The following is a 25,532-nucleotide window of genomic DNA, read 5'->3' as shown; positions in this document are numbered from 1 at the left end:
TAAATCATTCAGATGGTTTAGCTAGTTAACTGAAAGAAGTATTAATATATTGTTACTATTTATTCATTAAATATTGCTTGAGCATGACTTAGGACAAGTTTTTAAGGAAGCTACCAAAAGCAAATGCAGGCTCTGCTTTCAATAATGACACGTGTGTAATAACTACTATCAAAGAAAGTGATAATCACCATACAAGACACACAGAACATGTGCAATCAAGGTCCAGAGTTATGAGATTTCACTTCTGATTGGGAGAAATATATGAAGTGAGGGATATTTGGGGCAGCCTTTAAGAATAATGTAAATTTAGTTCTGAGAAAGTGACAGAGACAGAAGAGGCCATAACAAAGTTGGAAAAAGCCACCTCAACTAAGGCAGAGAAGAGGGAAAACACCAGGAGGCCAAATAGCCACAGTGAATGGTCTGAATGGACTTTGATGTAAAGTTTATGAAGGAGAATTATGGGTGATAAATTTGGAAAGGTACAACAGATAAAGACAAACTAAAATATTTAGCTGAAATCTTGAAATTTATATAAGATCCAGCCTCAGATATTGAGTAAAGTCCTAAAAGCACTTTATTTGTTAGTAAGTTTATGTGAATGTTAATAAGATGATTTGTTAATATGTTGTATTTAGCTCAATATATTAGAATTGATGTTTGCTCAATTGGGGGCTGTTTCAATGGAAAGGTATTAGTAAATATAAATGTGGTTTCTGAATAATGGCTATTAAAAATGACTATTAAAATTCTTGTATTATTAGTACCAGCTTATCAAATCTCTGCATTTTTGTAGGTTTAATTGCATCTTATCCATTTTTGTCCACTCTGCATTTTAATTCACTTTCAGAAACTAACCAAATGCCAAGCTCTTTGTCTCTATATTATGCTTACATACCAGCTTAAGAATATTAATTAAATTGGGTGTCTAGATGCTTTGTTAAGATAACACAAAATAAACAGATTCATTTAAATTATTCCCCTAACTTCCAAATGCCTGAAATTTCTGGAGACTTGACCCTTAGATGTCAATTTGTGCTGCAAAGATTTTAGATAAATTTAGACTTGTTCCAATATATGTATACATTCCTTTGATTTTCTTTCTTGTTTATGTTTCTTATAAAACATTATTTGCTTGCATTTAAAATGTTGACTATACTTTCACAAGTTTTTCAAAGAGATTTCTATTCACGGGAGACAGACAAGATGAAAAAATTATCTTTCTCTACATTTATTTCCAGCCTTGTTTCTTTCTTCTCGTTTTGCTGTGTTACAATCTGTACACATATTTCAAATTGCTCTGCAGAGTAATAGAACTAGAAATTGCATCAGGTAAAACCAAAGTTGACAAAAGAAAAGGCTGAATATTTTGAAATGCAAATAGTAAGATATTACTTATATAGTATAGTTATTCTCATGCATTGTGAAATTTCTCTGGGATGAAAATTGTTTTAATTTAGTTAGGAGAAATTGATAAAATATTAATGTCAATTAATTAAGGATTGTCTTTGAAAATAGTCTATCAAGACTTTCCAGTTGATAAAACTTTTTTTAATTTCATACTAAAAAATATTAACAATCTAGTTTGACTATATAATGCATATAATATAGTATGACAGGTTTATTTATAAATAATTGAATAATCTAACTCAGTATGTGGTTGATTATACTGCTTAATTTCCTTTATTACCTTTAAATTTTTACAAATTATCCTTCTAAAAAGTGTTGCGTTTTCTTCAACAGTTAATACACTGTGCTTGCCTGGGCTTCCTCTACATAAGTTGAAGGGACTGTTAAACAAACATTATAACTATAATTCTGTGTCCACAAGCCTAGACCTGTGGGTTACTAAACAGTTCATTTAACATGATTCAGGTCTTTCTCGACATATCTGTCCTCAATTTGTAGACACCTGATATATAATTACCTAATTATTAAAAAAATCCTTCCTTATTCTGGGAAAAGGATACTATTGTCACTGGAATAGATAGTGTGAAAAATCCCTGGTGGTTTTGAGAATATGTTAATGCTTAGTGGAAGAAGGAAAGAAGTTGGGCAAAGCTAAATCTTTTGGAAGACTTTATCCTGAAGATGACGGAGGCGGGCGTGGCTACTGTGATGGTGGCTTACCTGCCCTCAAAATGTTTTCCTCGCAATGTCTACATTTTTCGATCCATTCTGTTAGAGTGGTTGAAATTCCACCATGCCCAGAGTCGTATTTTTATAATCTTCTTAAGAAAAATGTAGATACTTTAGGATCAGTAAAAGATTATTAGCAAATCACTCACTTGTATAAAACCGACTAAGAAACTCCTAATGGAATACGGGTTTATTTATGGAAGAAAGACTAGTTTTGTAGCCTAGAGCACGTCTGGATTTAGAAAAGAAGCAAGAAGAATTCATGGTCAGGGCCTAGGTAAGCTCAAGGCACTAGGGCAATGCCATTGACCAGAAAGCCCTAAAGAAGGGGCGGAGGGTGGTGGAGTGGCAAATAAAATCACAAAAGAAAGAACAAGTCAATGAGCTTCTGCTTTACCTCCCTCCCTCCTCATAACTACAATCCTGTGAGGTAGACATTATTGACCCCCCCCCCCTTTGTTTTTTTCAAACAAGAAACCTGAAACTTCTTAGAGTTACTACAGGGGAGGATGAAATCAAAATCAGATCAGTATGACCTAAATTCATGCTCTTAAACTCTTACCATTTGGCTGAAGAAAAATATCAGCAAATTCGGAATTTTGCCTAAGGGAGGTTTCTCCTCCACAAAATAAGAGGAGACATTTTTGTCTTCTCTTTTTTCTTTTTGCATCTAAATTTCTTCCCTAATCTCCTATAATCTAGACCTGTTAACAAGGTTAGTAGTATGCCCCTATTGGGGAATTTACAGCATGTATCTAAACTGATAATGTATCTATGGGGTATGCCTTCTAATATCTAAAAATCAAATTCATGAAATTTTTTAAACAAGTCCCGGCCATCAACTAGAAAATGCTCAAAGGGAAACAAATATCTCCAAATTTGAAAAAGCTGCTGGAGATAGTTTCTAGAGTTACATACAAACAAGCACAGAATAGTCAATCACTTATCGTAACTGTCTATTCTGTTTTGCATCTTCGATCCTCAGGAGAAAAACAGATAATTGGTTATTAATATGGAAAATAATTCAACAGCCTTCCCCTTATCCTACTATTTCTATCTACCATCTCCCTAAACTCATTTCTCCATGGAATAGTCAAAATACTTATTTGCCATATCACTGTGCAAATAAACCACAACTATTTTCATAATAATAATAGAATAGTTATATACTATTCAACCCAGTGTACAAACCAAATGGGTATTCCATAGAACTGATTGTTTTTCCTTCTTGTCCAATAAAAACAATAAAGTAATATAATATTATTACGGTGCACTATTGGTTAAGGAAATGAAAACCAAAGGCAGGTTAAGAAGTGTAGAGTTCTTGTGGTAACTATGTTTCTTATACATGTAGATTAAGAAAATGTGTCATTATGCACGAAGGGATCAATGCAGGCTTTATTTATTGACTGTGGTGTTGACTCTTCCTACACCATGCAGCCAAGCCTCCCAACCACCGGCCTGCAGAAAGCTCCGTGTCCACCGGCTCCTCCGTCAGCAGCTTTGGCAGCGGATATAGCGTGGACAGTGAAGGAAGCAGCAGCGCTGCAGGGGAGAGTAATCTATTGCCTCTTCCGAGGATGTAAGTTATCCTTTTTTTTTCCCCTGCAAAGTTAACAGCATCATGAGAAATGTCTTCTTAACATTTAACAGGAAATAACTAAATAATTATCCAGTTCTGAGTCAGTGTTCCTGAAACGGTTGAACTGTTTATGCCTACATAAAAAAAATAAAAGACTGTTCAGGAAAGATTGGATTCTTTGAGTAATTCTACAGATAAATGTTGATCACTATCAAGGCTATTAAAACAGTGTAATCTGTATTTAATTGAAAAACTGATGAAATAATAACGTAAAAAAATAACGTAGCCACGCCTAAATCAAGTTCAGGGCCAGTACCTCTATGTTTGAATCATATAATGGCCAAACAGGAACTTTATTGATAACTGAGATGAATATAGTCAGTTTAGTTCATTTTTAATCAAAGGAGATATAAACATATTTAAAGAATCTATATATCATGTTTAAAATAGATAACACATTAGGATAATCATATGTTCTTTTCCAGTATAATTTTCTATATAATTAAAATTGAAGTATTTCATTATATTCTAGAAAAAAATAGTATATTGATCTCTTAGTAGATGCTCCTTGAAAAAAAGCTCATTTGTAACACATTGTTGTTGTTGTGTGCCATCAAGATGATTCCAACTCATAGCAACCCTTCCTGATAGAGCAGAACTGTCTCATGGAGTTTCCTAGGCTGTAAATATTTATGGGAGCAGATTGTTAGAGCTTTTCTTTCTTGGGGCTGCTGGTGGGTTCCAACCAGCGACCTTTCAGTTAGCAGCTGAGTGCTTTAACCATTGCACCACCAGGGCTCCTTTTCTAACACATTAACCCTGGAGAAAAATCATATTGCAAATTAATACAAAACTAAAGCAGATTACATTTAGAAAGTGTTGGAATAGATTCAGCCATACTGGTGGCGTAATTTGGAAAACGCCGGTGGCTAGAGCTACAGCTGCTAGCCAAAAAGTCAGCAGTTTGAATCCACCAGATGCGCCTTGGAAACCCTGTGGGGCAGCTCTACTCTGTGCTATGGGGCTGCTATGAGTCAGAATCTACTGACGGCAACAGGTTTGGGTTTTTTTTTTTCTTTTTTGGTGGCATAATTTAGGGGCATCCATTTTTTTTTTATGATAAAATATGTAGGTTATGTCTGTTCCAACACCAAAACCTAAACTTCCCAACCTTGTCTGCTCCCCTCCACTAACTAGTCCTCTGAGTTCTCAGATTCCATTGCACCACCCAGCACCCAGGATCTAGGCCAGGGCAAATCTAGCCTGCTGCCTGTTTTTTTAAGGCCAGCAAATTAAAAATGGACATAATTTTTAAAGGTTTAAAAACAAAACCAAAAGAGAATGCTATTTCATGACACAAGAAAATTGTATGCAATTGAATTTTCAGTGCCCATGAATAACGTTTTCTTGGAACCCAGTAACACCCATTTATTTATGTGTTGGCAAATTGATGCTTTTGAGCCACAAGGGCAGAACTGAGTAGTTGTAACAGAATTATATAACATATTTATTGTCTAGCCCTTTGCAGAAAAAGTTTGCCAACCCTTGATTTGAGTGCTATTTTATGAGTCTTTCCCATTTTCTTCAGTGGAAAGTGAAGCCTTCTCAGGGGTGGCGCTTGTATTTCTCCCTGTTTTAATGTCAAGGTTTTTGTAACTCTCCCTTTTGATCTCCAGAATAGTTCTCATATTTAGATAATGGCTCAATTTACAAAAGCCGAATAATGAGGAAAGTGAATTTTTACAGAGAAAAATGTGTTTAGTTATTTTCTAGATTTCTACTTGCATTTTTTAACTTAAATTATGCAGATGATTACTGGATCACCTGTCCTTTTTTTTTTTTTTTTTAATGTAGTCAGGCTATGGATTCAGTGGAGTTATTTGTATCTAATCTGTGACATTTTGTTGGAAATTATTTTCAAAAGGAAGCCAGTCGTATTAGTCCTCAGCCACTGATGATGCAGCTTGATGGAATAGAATTTCAGCAAATTCATTAGCTCTCTCTCTAAGCTGTGAACGTTACATGAATCTATAAGTGTTTTGCAGCACGTGTAACTTAATAGCTTTCCAATTTATATGTACTTTTCAAAATATATAATTTAATAGTGATTAAAATGTTATAACTTCCAAGAATAAACTGTTATTTCCTCAATATCTGAATGTCTGAGACGAAAGTAGGTTATGTAGTTTTTACGTACATATCACATTTCAATTTTTTCCCCATTTTCCTATTTGTCTTACAAAACAAAGCTTCTCAAAACTGTCTAGGATACTTTTTTCCCCAGGTAAGCAGAAAGAAAATTCATGTTTCTAAAGTGCTTCAGGATATATATATATATATATATATATATATATATATATATATATATATATATATATATATATATATAAAATAGTGTTTGGTATTTCTTTGAAATGCCACACTGTGTTTGACACAATTAGTGGCTGAGCTAGTATAAAACGTTCAATAAATGTTTGTTTATTGAGTAACAGATATAAATTACAAAATTTGGAGTCAGAATGGTCTCCGTTGAGGACTACTTATTGTAAATTAAGAAAATTTGAATCCTTTCACACCACATAAAAGTTACATTTCTTTGGTATTTCACTTGGCTTCACAATATTGCAAAACTTTTCTGTATACTCTTAGAAATGCATTAAATATGCCTTTTGGCTATGTACCTAATGTCAACAACAATTTTTATTAGAAGCAAAGACTGAAGTTGAATATCACCACTAAAATAAGAAATCTAGGACTCAAGAACAGATCTAAAAATTATTTTTTTAAAAAGCTTATTTTATTAAAGTTACTAAAAATTATAACCATTTTTTTAAAAAAAGTTTGGCATAGAGAAGAATGATAATTTTTCAGTTTTCCCAACTACTAGATTGCTCCCAGGATCACCATGTGGCACGTTTGTAATTCTAAACAGACCCTCACTTTCAACTGAGCATGATGCAGGAACAAGGTATCTTTTAGCTAGCTCTACCAGTTTTTTTTTTTTTTTTTTTTGGCGGGGGGGTGTCATCAAGTATATTTAGTCTAATAGCTTTCGAATCATACCAACCCAGGAAACCATGTGACAGAGTAGAACTGCCCATAGGGTTTTCTTGGGTTTAATCCTTAAGGAAGTAGTTCCCCAGGCCTTTCTCCAGCGGAGCCACTGGGTGGGTTTGAACAGCCAACCTTTCCGTTAACAGCCAAATGCTTAACCCTTTGCACCACCAGGGCTGCTGCTAACTTATCAAGCTTTTCTTCAGACAGAACAGAGTTGTTTTTTTTTTTGTTTGTTGATTTGTTTTTTGTTTATTTGTTACTCGTCAACTACTTGTCTTGAAGATTTTGTCAGTTGGAATGATGCATTCTCATTAAAGCAATTACACAAATTGAAGTTTTGTGTATTGCTTAAACAAGACTCTTTCTGTATATATTCAGATGAAAACTGTATACACACTAGATAGATAGATGATAGATAGATAGATGATAGATAGATAGACAGAAAGATAGATGGATGGATAGATAGATAATTTCTTAACATTTTGCATGGCCTTATCCCTCACATGAGATCCCTGGTGGAGCAGTGGTTAAGAACTACTCTGGCTAACCAATAGGTCAGCACTTCAAATTCACCGGCTGCTCCTTGGAAACTCTATGGGGCATTTCTACTCATCCTATAGGGATGCTATGTGTCTGAATCAACTGGATGGCAAGGGGTTTGGTTTGGTTTTCATATGCCTCACATAATCACTTGATAAAAATTGTGCTTAAATCTTAGCTCTAAATTGTCATAACGGAACAGTGTAATGACTTTCAAGATAACAAAATAACTTCTCAATTTACATTTGTAACTTTTTTATTATGTGCAGACCTATCTGAGCAGCTTCTGTGGAGAAGGACGATAGGATATTTAGAGCAGTTTTGAGTAAGATATAATTGGATTCTTTAGGAAAAAAAAAAGTATGGTTACTTTATCAGCAGGTCCAGAAAACCAACTACTTTTTGTGAGAGTAAGAATTAGTTGTTAGTAAATCCTGCTATGTTAGAATTATTGTCTAGAAAGTACAGTATCAAGATGTTCTCTTATTCAAGCTCTCTTTTTAACACTTAAGGGCTTCTATGTCATCTTTTTAGACATCTTCTATAAGTGCATATAAAGCCAATTACCAAATCTTCTGTATACTGTGTAGCTTTTCCTCTGACTGAAGGAATAACAAGTGACCTACAGTCTTTGGCTGTTACATTATCAGTGTTCTGAGCCCACAAAGCTCGAAGTATCATGAGTTCTTACAACATTGTCCTCTGGCACTAATACACAGATAGAGATATGGATAGTAATAGAGATGTTATAAAAGAAGAAAGTCTTGACCAGATTAAGTAAATTTGCCTTAAATTACACATAGCAAGAAATGGCAAAGCCAAAAGTGAAGCCAAGGCAGTCTGACTTCAAAAGACACTTGGCTAACCACAGCTGAAAACGCAAGAAAAGATCTGAAAGAATGTTACTAAGTAAAATAAAAACTTGTGTGTTACAATATTAAGGAGGCCTGGTGATACAGTGGTTAAAGCCCTCAGCTGTGAACTGAAAGGTTGGCAGTTCAAATCCACCAACTGCTCCACAGGAGGAAGATGTGGCAGTCTGCTTCAGTAAAGATTTACAGCCTTGAAAACCCTACGGGGTCACTGTGAGTCAGAATCGACTCCACGGCAGTGGGTTTTGGGCTGGGTTGGTTACAATATTAATTCGTAAGTTAATTGTAAGTTATCTAATTCAAGATTCTCATTTTCACCAAAGACCCCATAAAAACTCATTATCACAAAGTGTGAAGGTATAAAAACCCCTTCTCACTTCTCCAGTTAAAAATGGAAAAATAAAATAAACTTCCAATTTTAAAATTGCATGATGGCCTGACCTTTGATAAATAAGTCAACAAATAAGATTCATTGAATTTTGAGGTATTATGTTTGGATTACGTAGGAATAATAAACAAGTTCCCATTTTAAATTAACATGTAATTTGTTGTGTGTATATTTGCCATCTGAGTAATATATTGCAGGTCTGAATACATATAATGTTGTTTTGCTTTTTCATGAACTTGGCTTACTCATTTGTATTCAGGTGGTCATGCCTGAATACATAACCTTTTATTTTCTTTTAAAACAGAGGAAAGATGGGTCAGAATGGGCAAGAGCCTGTGAAACAGCCAGGAGTAGGAGCAGGAATAACAGACACTGAAGGTAAGTTAAAATCTATAGCACTGGATTCTGCTTGAATCTACTTGCTACACTATAAGTGTTTGATTTGTTGTCCTTTTAACATAAATGCAAATTTCTAAGCACTAATGGCAAAAGCACTAGGTAGTAAGCCATTGTTATCTATTAAATGAGAATGACCTTGTAACTTCATTTAACAATTTTCCAATTTCCTAATTCATATTAGAAATTTAAGTACTTTGGGGAACTGAAATTATAAAAGAGAAAGAAAGAATTAGAAGAATGGCAGAAAAGAAACTCAGAAGACTTTCTCAAAGAAAAAATAACTTTGTGAAATTTTTTGTTACTATTCAAATAGGAAACCAATCTTGAAATTTCATTTAAGTCAATGGACATTCTTCAATATATGAAGCCGAGAAGAAAATAAATGTGTAGAAATGAGTTTATAGAGATATTAATATCTAAACTGATTTCTAAAGTAAAAACCAAATTTGAAATTAAATTTGACTATATTAAACAAATTGCAAATGTATTTGAAAAAAAGAAAAAATCCCTTAGCTTCAGCGAACACATAAGATTATCTCCAAGATTCACAATGACTAGTTTATCTTTTATAATATCATGATAAAAGTCTGGTAAGACCTTCATGAATTGTACCAATCTCTTAAGAATTTTAACTATTCTAAGTACTTAACACTATCTAAACATTCTTCCTGTACTAGCTAGTTAATTCTTACGATTACCTCTGATGTAGTGGTTTTACATAAAAGGTAAAGAAAATGCAAACATCACACAAGGTCAGAGCAAGTGACTTGAACTCATGGAAATCAAGTCAAATCCCATAATATTAAAAAGAACGGTTATGGGCATAGTATCACAAGGATGCTACATGGGGAAATGGCTTTCAAATCTGGTCTTCTTACATATGTGACCTGATCTTTCTTTCTTCTGAAACCTCACCTGACAAATGCTTTGTCTAAGCAATCTTTAAGATTCTTTGTGGACTTAAATGGATATCACAGTTTTCCTGGTGCTCCTCAAAATTCTCTGTTTTACTTTGGGCTCATTCAAAGGTTATGCTTCGTCTGCCTGTTGCCCTGATCCCTAGGGTTCCATCCTCAGTCCATCAACCCTTTTACATACTGTCTCCCTGGATAATCTCATCAACTCTCACTATATTTTGACAAGTCCCAAATTTGCAGCCCAAAGACCCTGAAATTCACACTTAGATAATTAGCATCTGCCAGATATCTGTACCCAATCAGGAAAATAGAAACCATTCTGAATATTTAATATAGAAGAAATTTAAGGCCGGAAATTGATACTACACCCAAGAAAATGAGAAACCAAGCAGGGGACAGTGAGGCAGCAGGGGGAAGACACCAGAGGAAGATCTTGTAAATTGGAGGCCAATGGCAGCTGAGACCAGTGCCAACCTCTTTTGCTGGGAGAGGAAGACAATGAAGAGACACAGCAAATACCAGAAATATATCCCGACATACACAAAGATGCAAGAAATATCCCAGTTCCTTTTTCCCATTCTCAACTTTGACACCAGTGCTTGAGCAAAGTCAGCTGGAAGCCAGCTAACAGGGGAGCCTGGGAAACTAAATCTAGAGGGCAGCTATTCTAAGAGAAGAGCAAGGGAAAGTTGAATGAATCTGAGGGCACATGGCCTACAACCAGTGCAATGTTTTAATTGGTGATCCCATACATGCATAGAACTACACTTGCTCTGAATTTATTTCACTTTCTTCCCCATTTGCCTCCTTCTTCTACACCTTCACAAAAACTGTCTATTTATATCATAATCTGCATATATTGTTATTGCTTTTTGAATTAAATTGATCTATTTCTATGCCTGTCTCCTCCATAAGGCTGAACAAGGCAGAATTACGCTTTATTTACCTTGGTGTCCCAGAACTTAAAAGAGAGCCTTGCCCACAGGGTTGCTTAAAAATGTTTGTTAAGTGAATAAATAACCAATATGATCATAGATGAATGACCATTGTTTTCACAAGATTCTAGAATACAGGTGTATGGGGAAGTAATTCATGCCTAGTTTTTTTTTTTTTTTTTTTTCCCAAAGGTTTAGCACCTCATTTAACCTTCCTTAGTGGCACAGTGGTTAAGAGCTTGGTTTGTAACCAAAATGCTGGCTGTTCGAATTCACCAGGTGCTCCTTGGAATCCCTATGGGGCAGTTCTGCTCTGTCTTATAGGGTCCCTTGAGTTGGAATCAACTCAATGGCAAGGAGTTTGGTTGTTTTGTTTGTTTGTTTTGAATCCTAAAATTTACAAATAAAATAATTTTTAGCACAAATGTTAACAGCTGTCAATAAGTAGCAATTTGTTCATTCTATTACTGCTTTTTTCTTTCATATCAGTCCCATATAAAACATGCTTGTTTTCCAAGTAGGAGCCAATCGTTGGTTCCTTTATGTTTTCATTTAAATTTATGAGTCAATGTGTTTATACTTTAGTACACTGACCCTGATTAACAGTTGATCTCAGATTAGTTGTTGAGCAGAGAGGCGGGGGCTGAGGATGGGAACAAGATGGAATATGCAAAGTAATGTGAATCATTTATACTCATGTGCCTTTTGGCAGCAATGTTTTGAACAAGTTGTTTTTGACTGAATTTTTACTGACATTTTGACAATAACCAAATTTATAATTCATGTAACTATAGGATATTGGGCATAAATAATTCCATAAGGGATGTGTAAGAGATGGCTAATGATATGTGAAAGAAAATTATAGAATATTAAACTTTTAGGGAAAATTTTAGATTAGGAAACATAGATACTCAGGGTCTAGGGAGAAAATCATTAAATTTTACTGGAATTTATTTGTTCTAGTCAGATAAAAGAAATCAATTTAAAGTACAATATTTTGTTTTGACCCCATGAAAATATGGACTCAACTTTGTGTTGTACTTAAGATATATTTGTGATTTCTATTTTGTTTAATTTGTAAGATCTAAAGAATTGCCTTCACTTCCTTTGTTGTCAGTTAATATAAATGGCCAATTCTATGGGAAAAACAAAAAAAAATAAATAAACCAGGGCCAATTCAATTTTTTTTTTTGGACAAAACATGTAGTTCCTGATTGGATTTTTCCTCTTTTCAATTCTTCCCTAGGGCACCATGAAAAGTGTCTCCATAGATAAGCATATTTTTCTTGAAATTTTGTCTACTTACAGTATCCCACTTCATCTTGAGTCTTTCATGGCATTCATTTAAGCACTTTGTTTTATGAATTCCTTGGTCCACTCTAAGGAAAATTGATCTACAAAGATGTGCTCTAGGACAAACAGCATACTTTAAATCAAAAGTCTATCACAGATTTTTTAAGTAATGACCTTTGTGCTTCTTGTTCTCATAAAATTTTTATTCTTATTTTGTCACTGCAGTGTGCAGGATACACAATGTTATGTTTTATAAGGTTGCTAAGTCGTATTGAACATGTTGTTGAGATTTTTTTTAATGTTAAATAACCATGACTTTGTTCTATTTATTGAGCAAGTCTATTTATTTTGGCTTCTGGTAAGAAAAAATCTATTTTCCACTTGATCATTTTCTGTAATAACTTTTCATCTTTATAGAGGTGACTCATAAATTTTAATCCCAGCATGAGATAAACTCGATGGGTCAGAATTAAGATCCAATCAAAGCTTCTGTGCTTCTCACCTAAATTTTAGTAGAATATAGTAATACTTTTCTGAACTATGTCTGCCAATCAGTGATTAAATTTCCCCAATTTAAATAAATGCACAGTGTAAAGTACAAATAACTACTGTATTTGGCACATGTTTAACACTTTTTAAATAGTAGCTATTATTAAATTAGAAATGGGTATGAGGGAGAGACATTTTAGATTTTAATGGAATAAAATTATTCAGGATTGGTAAAATATCATGTACTTGTTAGGAGAGCTATACAAGACTACTTTTTTAAAAGATTAATTCAAACAAATTAGGCTCTCCAATCATACAGAAAAACTTCTAATGACACCATCAAGTTAGGCTATTTAGCCTTTTCTTACATTTTTTTTTTTTATTAGTGAGGTACATTTAATAGTGTTATTCTTTGCCAGTGGGCATCCATATATGTTACATATAGTGACTGACTTGCTCCCATTCTTCTCCTAAGCCAGGTATTCACAGACTATAGCAGGCATTAGATTCATGACTCTCTGTGAGGTTTAATTTGCTTAGCTGTCGGTATATTTAAAGAACAAATCATCCTAATAAATCACTTATTTTCTTAAGTATCTTTGGTAGCCTGAATTTAATCAATCAATTTTCATTCTCAATGGGCCCAAACAATTAAACCTCCATTATTGTAGAAATGTGCTAAGTTCTACTCTCAAATATTTTCAAATATTTGAGTGTGTAAAAGCACATCACTATTAATGATAACCTAGGGAAGTCGGGGGCAGGGGCAGAAAGCAAGATTTGATTTAATGTTATAGTGGAAATGGTTTTTGTTTGGTTGGTTCTTTTTTTTTTTTTTAAGCATATCAATTTACATAGAAATAATGAAAATCTCATTATAATTGCCACAACAATCTCATTTTAACTGGTATCTCACTATCTTATTTTTCTTATTGTTCTTGTTAGCTTCTGTGCAGAAAAAAACAAAAATAAAGTTTTTAAGTAAAGAAACTCTGAAATGAACCCAAATTGTCTTAGGAGTGAACAATATTTACATAGTCAAATTAATATAAATACCAAATATTATTTTAAGCAAAATTGCAATATAACTCTATTGCCAGATGAGGAACTCTAAATTTTCATCTACCAAAATAAAAAATTCAAAAAATTATAAAGGCAATACAAAATTATTTTGAGAAACATGAATATAAAGAACCAAAGAAACAGATAAGAATAGTTGACAGTAGATTTTTCTTGGCAATGTTACTGAGGGTTTGGGGAAAATGAAGGGGTGGGATATGGGCAAATTGGTTTTCAATAAAGAAATCATAAAATATAAAATGAAAAAACCTTTTGATATACTAGAAAATCTGAATTTAGGGATGGTGATCAAACCGTATTAACAAGTAACCAAAAAATTTTGCTATTATTTTCAGTAAATAAATAACTTCCTACTGTTGTGTGCCGTAAGTCAATTCTGACTTATAGCAATCCTATATGACAGCATAGAACTGCCTCATGAGGTTTCCTAGACTGTAGTCTTTAAGGGAGCAGATCACTAGGTCTTTTCTCCGTGTGAGCCGGTGGTGGGTTCCAACCATGGACCTTCTGGTTAGAACCCAAGCACATAACTGTTGCACCATCAGACTCTTCAACTTCTGAGTAGCCTCCTAAATAATTAGGAATATCAACTGTCTTAAAAGTTAAGCCTTTACTCCTCAGTAGTAGTTATTGCAATTAAATTCTCAATCTAATGTATTCATTAAAGATGTGATTGCACCAATATTATACAGAGAGAGCTTTTTCATATTTAAGAAGCCTGACTTTAACCGATAACAGTAAAATGCAAACTCTCTTTAAAAAGGCTGATGGGATTCAAACTGTCAGTTTAATGCTTTTTTTTTTTAACACTTCCCTCAAAACTTAAAATTTATAAATGCGAAGCATGAGAATAGTTCCAGAATTTTGGTAAATGCCAAACTCCACTGAAGACAATTTATTTTTCCACCATTTAGATTTTTAGTTATGTCCTCTTATTGAAACATATTCTTACTTATCCAGAAAGTCATTCTGGAATTTATATAACTTTATATTTAGAGGTTTATATATATATATATTTAAGTTAAAAAAAAAATGGCGAAAAAAAGACCAGCTTATTTCACATCCAATAACACTTTCCCTCAGGGAACAAATTTACAGATAAGAAAGTAACTCGGACATGCGATAACATATGCAAAAGAAAGTGTACATTTCTTGTTTAGTGTTTGACTGCTAGTCTCTAAACAATGGATATATTCTGTTATTTACTTAGCTCCAATAAAAACTGTGGGGAAAAACAAAGCATTATTATTTATTTCAAAATGAATCGCTATCTACTCAACTCATTTTTTACATTAGAGTATTGTTCTGTACCAAGCAGATGCAATTTTAGACTGCTATCATCCACAGCAGATGCTTGGTTTTCCTCAAAATAACATATCATTGTGATTTCTCTATTTTACATTGCCTTGGTGTTATGGAATACTAAGTAGCTGTAGTAGGACTTTACCTTACATTTTTTATTATGACATTATTGCTATTGGATAACAATTTTAAAAGCATTACTGAAATATATATATGTTGTTGTGTGCTGTGAAGTCAATTCCAAATCAAAGCAACCATACAGGACAGAGTAGAGCTGCCCCATAGAGTTTCCTAGGCCGTAATCTTTATGGGAGCAAATCGCCAGATCTTTTCTCGTACAGAGCCACTACTGGGTTCAAACCACTGACCTTTTGGTTGGCAGCTGAGAGATTAACGATTGTACCACCAGGGCTCCATGTATGTGCATATACATACTCACATATATATTCATTCTAATAAATGATCACCTTTTTCAAAAAGTTCCCACTTCATAACTACATGTCAAAATCAACTTGAAGGCACACAACAACAACAAATATTTTTCAAGACTCAAAAAGGCTAAAGGCTAAACCAAGTATAGCAATACAATTGTAAAATTATAGGAATATTTATACAAAAATTTTGAGATAGAGTTTTAAATGTTTTTTTTTTTTTTTTTAAGATGCCCTGCACACTCAAACATCTTGAAAAATGGTGTTAGTTCCATATGCCAATGGCAATTTTTTTACAGTTTACCACCTGAAAACTGAACTCAGGGAGAGGATATTATTTCAGTTAAAAACTGCACACACCGTTTACTTAAAAAATATAATGACTGCATTTATATTGATTGTGCTTCTTTTTTTGTTTTTTTTGCAAGGCACAGCTAGATCTACAAAAGATGGTTAAAGACGAGTCTTTACCAGAAAGAACCATAGGGTCTAGAGGGACAGACAGACATGTTAATAAACAATTGCAAACACTGGAATAAGAGTTCTGAGAGAGGTGATTTACATTGAATGTTAAGGCACTCTGCTTTAGATTGGATTAGGAAAGGATTCCTGAAAGGAAAGACTTTTTTTTTTTAGATATTTCTTCAAATTCTAGTAATAAATGGCCTATCTGGAGGAGGGCTGGTGAGATTTCCAGAAAGGGGAGATCTCATTTTCAAAACCTTAGGGACATGAGAGAACATGGCTTATTGGAAAACCTGCAGGCACTCTGTAATTGTGGCATAGTTCTGTGCTGGAGGGAAAAGTAGGAGATAAGGCTTGAAAGGTAGTCACAGGTCATACAATTTTTAAATTAGCAGATGTTGCCGTTAGAAATTTGGATTCTGCTGTTGGTAGGCAATAGGAAGCTATAGATGGATTTTAATTAGAAAAATTACATGATCAGATGTGGTGCTGTGAAGGATGGGTTATAGGGGATCCCATTTGCAGTCACAGGGACCAGTTAGAAAGCAATACAATCTCCCAAGTATGAAATTAGAAGGATCAGAACATGGCATCAGGAGAAAAATAAAGTTATGATTAAATAAAATTTAAAAAGAAGTTACAGTTCTATGTTTGGTGAGACTTAAATATTGATGTGTGCAGTTTAGAAAGTTTTCCAGAAACATAAGAGCATTTCTTTAATGAACCAGGAGAGATGGAATTGATCAAAAATACTCAGTTTTACTTAAAGATAAGTAAATGCTCCATCTAACTTAAGATAGTTATCTGAGTGTTTTGTTTTTTCATTTGTTGGTTGTTTTTTTACATTTCTTTTCATTCACTAATCTTTTACTGGAGCCTTGGTGGTGCAGTGGTTAAAAGGTACATCTGCCAACCAAAAGGTCAGTCGTTCGAATCCACCAGCCACTCCTTGGAAACACTGTGGGGCAGTTCAGCTCTGTCCTAGAGGGTCTCTCTGTCTGAATTGGCTTGACAGCAATAGGTAATCTTTTACTAATCCAGAGAAATTGGCGTATGCGTTGAAGAGTTTAAATGGGACGGACAGCTCTGAGAGCTATCCAGGAAGACAAATGTTCTTGTTGTTAGTTGCTGTCAAGTAGATTCTGACTCATGGTGACCCCATGTGTGCAAAATAGAGCTGCTCCATAGGCCTTATGGACCTTTTGGGACAGATTGCCAGGCTTGTCTTCTCAAGTACCTCTGAGTGGGCTCAAACCCCAATCTTTCACCTAGCAGTTGAACACTTAACCATTTGCGACACTCAGGGACTTCTAGGGCTGCCTTTGTTTTCAAAAAGATTCAGCTTCAAAATAAAAGTGCAACATCTTTGGGCACTAACATCTTAGAGATGAAATGATGTAATGATGGTTATCATGTAAATGATGAATAAACAGGAGAGTGATTTGAAAAGAAAAACCTTGGAAAAAGAGTTAACCACAAAGGACAATGTAAAAGCAATAAATTCATGAGAACTTTGGGGAAATGATGAAATGCAAACTTACGCTTCCACAGAATTTAAAAGAAAGAAATGGCTCCGCTTTAAGAAGCCACCCAGTATGCATGTGAGAGGACATTTTAAAGATGAATTAAAAGAGTAAAATGGAGTTTGCACTAAATTTTGCTATCTTAACTTTGTCTATATGTGGTGACATTGATCTCTAAATATGGAAACCTTGATGAATCAGATCCTTCAATATACTGAACTGTGTGTGTGCAGAGCACTCGGAGAGAAGGAGGGAAATCACTGGGTGATAAGTTCAGATGAGTGATCTAACTTTTTTAATAAAAACTTTCAGATTGTAGCTTGAAGACAGTAGGAGAATTAGGTCAATATTTTAAATTTTGTACATGTATGGTATTATACAGAAGCCCTGGTGATGCAAACACTTAAGTGCTCAACTATTACTGCAAGGTTGGCCATTTGAACCCATCCAGAGGGTCCTGGGAAGACAGACCTGACTATCTGCTTCCAGAAGGTCGCAGCCTTGAAAACCCTCTGGAGCATTCTACTCTGCACACATAGGGTCGCCATGAATCAGAATCAACTATATGGCAATTGGTTGCTTTTGTTTTGTTTTTATGGTATTATACAAAGACCTCAGAAATTCAGAATGTTACCATAAAATATTTAACAAAAAATTAAATAAAGAAGTTACAATTCTGTTTCATGAGGTTTAAATATTGGTATGTGCATTTTAGAAAATTTTCTGGAAACATTAAGGCATTTCTTTAATGAACCAGAAGAGATGAAATAGATCAAAAATACTCCATCTTACTTACAGATAAGTAAATCCTCCATCTAACTTAAGACAGTTATCTGAGTTCTTTTTTGTTTGTTTGTTTGTTTGTTTGTTGCGTTTGTTTTCTTTTACTAAGGTTTCACTAATCCAGAGAAACGGGCTTATGGTTCGAAGGTTTTAAATCAATAAGTAATCCTTTAATGTTCAATGCCCAAGTCCATTTCAGATTCAAGGATTCTGTTTTGAGTTAAAAAGGAGAACACTCTGTTTCCATCTAACTACTTTAATCAGGGGAAAGGATAGTTGGAGATGACTTCAGTTACTGCAAAAGGACAAGAAAACATGAACCCATTCTGAACAATTTATTTTCGAGATAGATAGCTTTCCTTCATGTGTTTCTTACTTCTGATAGTCTGATAGTTTGGGTTCATTTCCTTTTAATTAATGACAAATCGGCTGGGTCCAAATTTGGGTCAAGTTGCACAATTCAGTTTGCTTTTGAAACTGCTGTGAGATTTCTCAGCCAATTTATAGTTTACATTTTTAAATTAGCAGTGAGGTTGGCTAAATAAAATTAATATGAGCTGTTCCTCATTTGTTTATGGATGTTTTAGAGCTGTGGAATATGACCTATTTTCAGGATGTGTTTTTCTTATGACTTTGGAAACACAGATTAGTGTCTCAGGTTGAAGTTTTCCTAGAATTTGGTTTAACATTTTATACTCCTTAATATAACTAGTTTGAAGTGTCTGTTTTCTTATGTAAAAATGTATTTCTTAATAAAATGTTTAGATGTATTTTACATAAAATGTTCACACTAACATATTCTTGAAAATTATTGTGTTATAAATTAAAAGAATAGGATGAAATGATTGTGGTATTTAATAACTTGCTTTTAAAAGTTATATCGTTATTAATTAATGAGTGAGTAGTTACTTTTTTGCCAAAATATTACCTAGAATTCAATCTTTGGAGGTCAACATGTTATCATGGAAATGCTTCATTTTATGTTGTTTAAAGAAATATAATTTCTTAATCTATTATTAGAAATAATTCGTTACTGATTCCAAAATAAAACTTTAAGAAAATTGAAAACTTTAAACATGCAAATTGACTGGCAGGAAATATGTATCAGATTTTAGTCATTTTCTTTTTTTTTTTTTTGCTAGATGATAGCAAACCTGTAAATTCTTCTAGTCATTCCTTCATTTCCACAGTTGACCAACTGCCAAATCCTTTCCTTGCAGATTTTACCTCTTAAACATTTCTTGAATCCTTTCCCTCTTCTCCTCCCAAGTACCACTGCCCAAGTTTAGGTTTTCATCTTATCTCATTTGGAGAACTGCTTAGTCTCCTAACTGTTCTCTTAACCTACAGTACCGTTACCTTAAATCTATCTTCTCCATGTTTGTTGTTGTGTGCTTTGAGTCAATTCAGACTCATAGTGACCCTATATGACAAAGTGGAACTGCCCTGTAGGGTTTTCCAGGCTGTAGTTTATGGAGCAGGTGGTCAAGTCTTTTCTCCCACAGAGCCTCTGTTGGGTTCAAACCTCCGACCTTTTGGTTCACAGCCAAACACTTTTACATAGCCACTCTCTAATCTGACTTTGACACTGTCTAGCATAAAAAATGGCAACGGACCCCCCTCAGCCCCATGACCACAGCAGGGTTTTAACACAACAGGTTCTGTTTCCTACTCCTCCATTTTATCTCCCAACAGGTCCTTTTCCCTACATTGCTCTCTGGTTATATCAAACTTGCTTGTACTTTTCCATGCAGGCTCTGCAGTTTTCCCTCTTCCTACATTGCTCAGGTTGTTTTCTTCACTTAAAGTGATCATCCTTCCCAAAACTTTTAATCCTGGAAAACATCTATTTATCCTTTGAGGCTCACTTGTCAACTTACCTCTTTCAAAAAGCTATCCATAAGGTCCACCCCGCCTGACTGCGTTCGGGGAGTTTTCTGTTGATTCCATCAGTGCCTCCATTATTACACCAGCCACTTTGACTGTAATGATCTGTTTAAGCTCTGTCTCCTCTGACAAACGGTGAGCTGAAATGACTCAGAGATTGAGAAATACGGGTTAGAGAGATGCCTGGCAGGATTTCTTAGTTTGTATCATTGAAGTCTTTGTTACTTGGTCCATGGAATACTATGAATATGAATGGAGCCATCAGGGCTGGTGCAAAAACAAAAACAAAAGAAAATCTTTGCAAAGATGCTAGAAAATTCCCTACTAAATACAAAAGGAAAGGGGAAATATAAACAGCAGGGTTTTTGAAACAGGTAAATAAGTATGATAACTTCTTACAATACAAAAACTTTAAGAGTCCTAGCTGACGTGGAAAAAAATAACAGTAGGCTGTGACAAATTTCTGAAATCAGTTGTGTTTTTTAAAATATTTTATCTTAATGTAAAAAAAGTTCCACAACTATTGGAGGCAGGGCCAAGATGGCTAACTAGTCAGAAGCTTCTGCTGATCCCTCTTGCAACAAAGACCCCAAAAAACAACTAAATCAATTACCTATATGACAATCTGTAAGCCCTGAGCCTCAAACACAGAACTAAGGACTCGATCTGAGTGACAGGGGAGCAAAAAACAGCTCAGAAGCAGCGATGAGTTTCTTAGCCCCCACAGCACCTCAGCTCCAAGTCCTTGGCGCCTTTCTTTAGTGTGAATGCAGCAGGGCTGATGGTAGTTTCCTGAGACATGGCAGATTCAGCAAAAGAAGGCAAGCAAAGTGGAGTACCCTTGACCCTGTGGTGTGTCTACAATAGGGGTGGCTGTGGCATTTAGGAAGCAGCTGCTTCAGTGAAAAAAGGCAAGTGAAGAGCCACCAGCAACTTGAAGCCCTGCTGTGACGGCTGCTAGTCTGGCTGTGGGGTTTAGGACAAATTATATACCTGGTAAAAACTATAACCATCTGGTATCAGGACATTAGTGCTTCAAAGGCTCCAATAATCAAGATAGCGCACTCTAGTAGCCGACACGGGTATATTGAAACAAAACAAAGCAAGAAGATAGGGCACAGTGAGTAAACATAAAATAAATTATTACATAACTTATAGATGGCTCAGAGACAGCAGTCACTATCAAATCACCTAAAGAAGCAGACCATGATTGCTTCAACAAACTCCCAAAACAGGGAATCAAGGACTCTCCTGGATGAAGATGTAGTCCTTGAATTGCCAGATGTAGAATACAAAAGATTAATATACAGAATGCTTCAAGACACTGGGAATGACATCAGGAACGTGATCAGGCAACGTATAGAAAAAGTTAAGGAACACACAGGTAAAGCAGTTGAAGAAATTAAAAAGATTGTTCAAGAACATAATGAAAAATTTAATAAGCTGCAAGAATTCATAGAGAGACAGCATTCAGAAATTCAAAAGATCAACAATAAAATTAGAGAACTAGACAACTCAACAGGAAGTCAGAGGAACAGAATTGAGGGACTGGAATGCAGAATTGGGGAGATGGAGGATAATTGGCATCAATATATTTGAAGAAAAATCAGATAAAAGAATTAAAAAAAATGAAGAAACCCTAAGAATCATGTAGAACTCTATCAAGAAGAATAAGTTGCAAGTGATTGGAATACCAGAACAGGGAGGGATAATAGAAAATACAGAGAGAATTGTTGAAGATATGTTGGCAGAAAACTTCCCTGACATCGTGAAAGATGAAAGGACATCTATGCTCATCAAACGCCATACAATGTAGATCACAAAAGAAAATCACCAAGACATATTATCATCAAACTTGCCAAAACCAAAGATAAAGAGAAAATTTGAAGAGCAGCCAGGGATAAGCAAAAAGTCACCTACAAAGGAGAATCAATAAGAATAATTTCAGACTACTCGGCAGAAACCATACAAGCAAGAAGGCAATCGGATGACATATATAGAGCACTGAAGGAGAAAAATTACCAGCCAAGAATCATATATCCAGCAAAACTGTCCCTCAAATATGAAGGTGAAGTTAAGTCATTTACAGATAAACGCAAGCTTAGGGAATTAGCAAAAACCAAACCAAAACTACAAGACATACTAAAGGGAATTCTCTGGTTAGGAAATCAGTAATATCAGATATCAACACGACACCAGGACACAGAGCAGAGCATCCAGATATCAACTTAGATTGGGAAATCAGGAAAATAAAGTAAGATTAAAAAAATGCTCAAAACAGGAAATCAATGATGTCATTATGTAAAAGATGACAATAATCAATAAAGAGGGACTAAGAAAAAATAAAGTAGGCATAGATCTTCCAAATGGAGAGGAAATCAAGGCGATAATCAAGGCGATATAGGGAGATACAAATTAGGTTTATACTTAGAAAAATAGGGGTAAAATTAAGGTAACCACTAAGAAGACTAACAATCCCAAACTTTAAAATGAAAACCAAGACAAACATAAAGATTCAGCAAAAACAAAGTCAACTGCAGTAAAAAAAGGAACACACAATTTATAAAGAAAAACTTCTCGGCACAAAAAAGTGGTGGAAAAATGAAACTGTCCACAACACACAAAACAAGGCATCAAAATGACAGCACTAAACTCATACCTATCCATAATTATGCTGAATGTAAATGGACTAAATGCACCAATAAAGAGACAGAGAGTGGCAGAATGGATTAAAAAAACATGATCTAGCTATATACTGCCTACAAGAGACACACCTTAGACTTAGAGCCACAAACAAAATAAAACTCAAAGGATGGAAAAAAATATATCAATCAAACAACAATCAAAAAAGAAAAGAGTGGCAATAGTAATTTCTGACAAAATAGACTTTAAAGTTAAATCCACCACAAAGGATAAGGAAGGACACTATATAATGATTAAAGGGACAAAATACCAAGAGGATATAACCATATTAAATATTTGTGACCCCAGTGACAGGGCTGCAAGATACTTAAAACAAACTCTAACAGCATTTAAAATTGAGATAGACAGTTCCACAATTATAGTAGGAGATTGCAACACACCACTTTTGGTGAAGGACAGGACATCCAGTAAGAAGCTCAATAAAGACGCAGAAGATCTAAATTCCACAATCAATCAACTCGACCTCATACGCACATGCAGAACACCCCACCCAACAGCTGCAAAGTATATTCTCTTTTCTAGTACACGTGGAACATTCTCTAGAATAGACCACATATTATGAGAAGCAAAAACATTGAAATATTACAAAGCATCTTCTCTGACCATAAGGCCATAAAAGTAGAAATCAATAACAGAAAAACCAGGGAAAACAAATCATACACTTGGAAACTGAACAGTACCCTGCTCAAAAAAAGACTGGATTACAGAAGACATTAAGGATGGAATAGAAAAATTCAGAGACTCCAATGAGAATGAAAACACTTCCTATCAGAACCTTTGAGACACAGCGAAAGCAGTGCTCAGAGGCCAATTTATATCAATAAATGCACACATCCAAAAAGAAGAAAGGGCCAAAATCAAGGAACTATCCCTACAACTTGAACAAGTAGAAAGAGAGCAAAAAAAGAAACCCTCAGGCACCAGAAGAAAGCAAGTAATAAAAATTAGAGCAGAATTAAATGAAATAGAGAACAGAAAAACAATTGAAAGAGTTAACAAGACCAAAAACTATTTCTTTGAAAAAACCCACAAAATTGATAAACCACTGGCCAGACTGACAAAAGAAAAAGAGGATAGGAAGCAAATAACTCAAATAAGAAATGAGAGGGGCAATATTACAACAGACCCAACTGAAAATAAAAGAATCATATCAGATTACTACAAAGAATTGTACTCTAACAAATTTGAAAACCTAGAAGAAATGGATGAATTCCTAGAAACACACTACTTACCTAAACTAACACAAATAGAGGTAGAACAACTAAATAGACCTATAACAAAAGAAGAGATTGAAAAGGTAATCAAAAAACTCCCAAGAAAAAAAAGCCCTGGCCCTGGTGGCTTCATTGCAGAGTTCTACTAAACTTTCAGAGAAGCATTAACACCGCTACTATTAAAGGTATTTCAGAGCATAGAAAAGGACAGAATACTCCCAAACTCATTCTATGAAGCCATCATATCCCTGATACCAAAACCAGGTAAAGACACTACAAAAAAAAAAAAAAAATCACTGGCCTATATCCCTCATGAACTTAGATGCAAAAATCCTCAACAAAATTCTAGCCAATAGAACTCAACGCCATATCAAGAAATAATTCACATGACCAATTGGGATTCATACCAGGTATCCAGGAATGGTTCAACATTAGAAAAACAATTAATGTTATCCATCATATAAATAAAACAAAAGACAACAACCACATGATTTTATCAATTGATGCAGAAAAGGCATTTGGCAAAGTTCAGCACCCATTCATGATAAAAACTTTCAGCAAAATAGGAATAAAAGAAAAATTCCTCAACATAATAAAGGGCATTTACAGGGTTGCTATGAGTTGGAATCGACTCGACGGCACTGGGTTTGGTTTTTTTTTGGTATACGAAGCCTACAGCCAATATCATCCTAAATGGAGAGAATCTGAAAGCATTCCCCTTGAGAATGGGAACCAGACAAGGATGCCCTTTATCACCACTCTTATTCAACATTGTGTGGAGGTCCTAGCCAGAGCAATTAGGCTAGATAAAGAAATAAAGGGCATCCACATTGGTAAGGAATAAATAAAAGTATCTCTATTTGCAGATGACATGATCTTACACACAGAAAGCCTTAAGAAATCCTCAAGAAAACTACTGAAACTAGTAGAAGAGTTCAGCAGAGTTATCAGGATATAAGATAAACATACAAAAATCAGTTGGATTCCTCTACAACAACAAAAAGAACATCGAGGAGGAAATCACCGAATCACTACCATTTACAGTAGTCCCCAAGAAGATAAAATACTTAGGAATAAATCTTACCAGAGACATAAAAGACCTCTACAAAGAAAGCTACAAGACACTACTGCCAGAAACCAAAAGAGACCTACATACGTGGAAAAACATACCTTGCTCTTGGATAGGAAGACTGATCATTATAAAAATGTCTATTCTACCAAAAGCCATCTATAGATACAATGCACTTCCGATCCAAATTCCAATGACATTTTTTAATGATTTGGAGAAACAAATCACCAACTTCATACGGAAGGGAAAGAGGCCCTGGATAAGTAAAGCATTCCTGAAAAAGAAGAACAAAGTGGGAAGCCTCACTCTAGCTGATTTTAGAAGCTGTTATACCGCCACAGTAGTCAAACCAGCCTGGTACTGGTACAACAACAGATACATAAACCAATGGAACAGAATTGAGAATCCAGAAATAAATCCATCCACATCTGAGCAGCTGATATTTGACAAAGGCCCAAAGTCAG

General features: G+C 34.7%; 1 protein-coding gene across 1 annotated transcript in view; it reads left to right on the top strand.

Annotated features, from left to right (window-relative positions):
- The window catches only part of PCLO (piccolo presynaptic cytomatrix protein), a 427,248-nt gene that overhangs the window by 382,566 nt on the left and 19,150 nt on the right, over positions 1–25,532 (top strand). The window contains exons 21-22 of the mRNA XM_049893053.1: positions 3,580–3,721; positions 8,883–8,956. Coding sequence (XP_049749010.1) covers positions 3,580–3,721; positions 8,883–8,956 — 216 coding nt within the window. The remainder of the gene's footprint in view (positions 1–3,579; positions 3,722–8,882; positions 8,957–25,532) is intronic.

Source organism: Elephas maximus, chromosome 8 (genome assembly GCF_024166365.1).
Source record: "Elephas maximus indicus isolate mEleMax1 chromosome 8, mEleMax1 primary haplotype, whole genome shotgun sequence".
NCBI lineage: Eukaryota > Metazoa > Chordata > Mammalia > Proboscidea > Elephantidae > Elephas > Elephas maximus.
The sequence above is the reverse complement of the archived record's forward strand: the minus strand, read 5'-3'. Positions and strand labels throughout refer to the sequence as shown.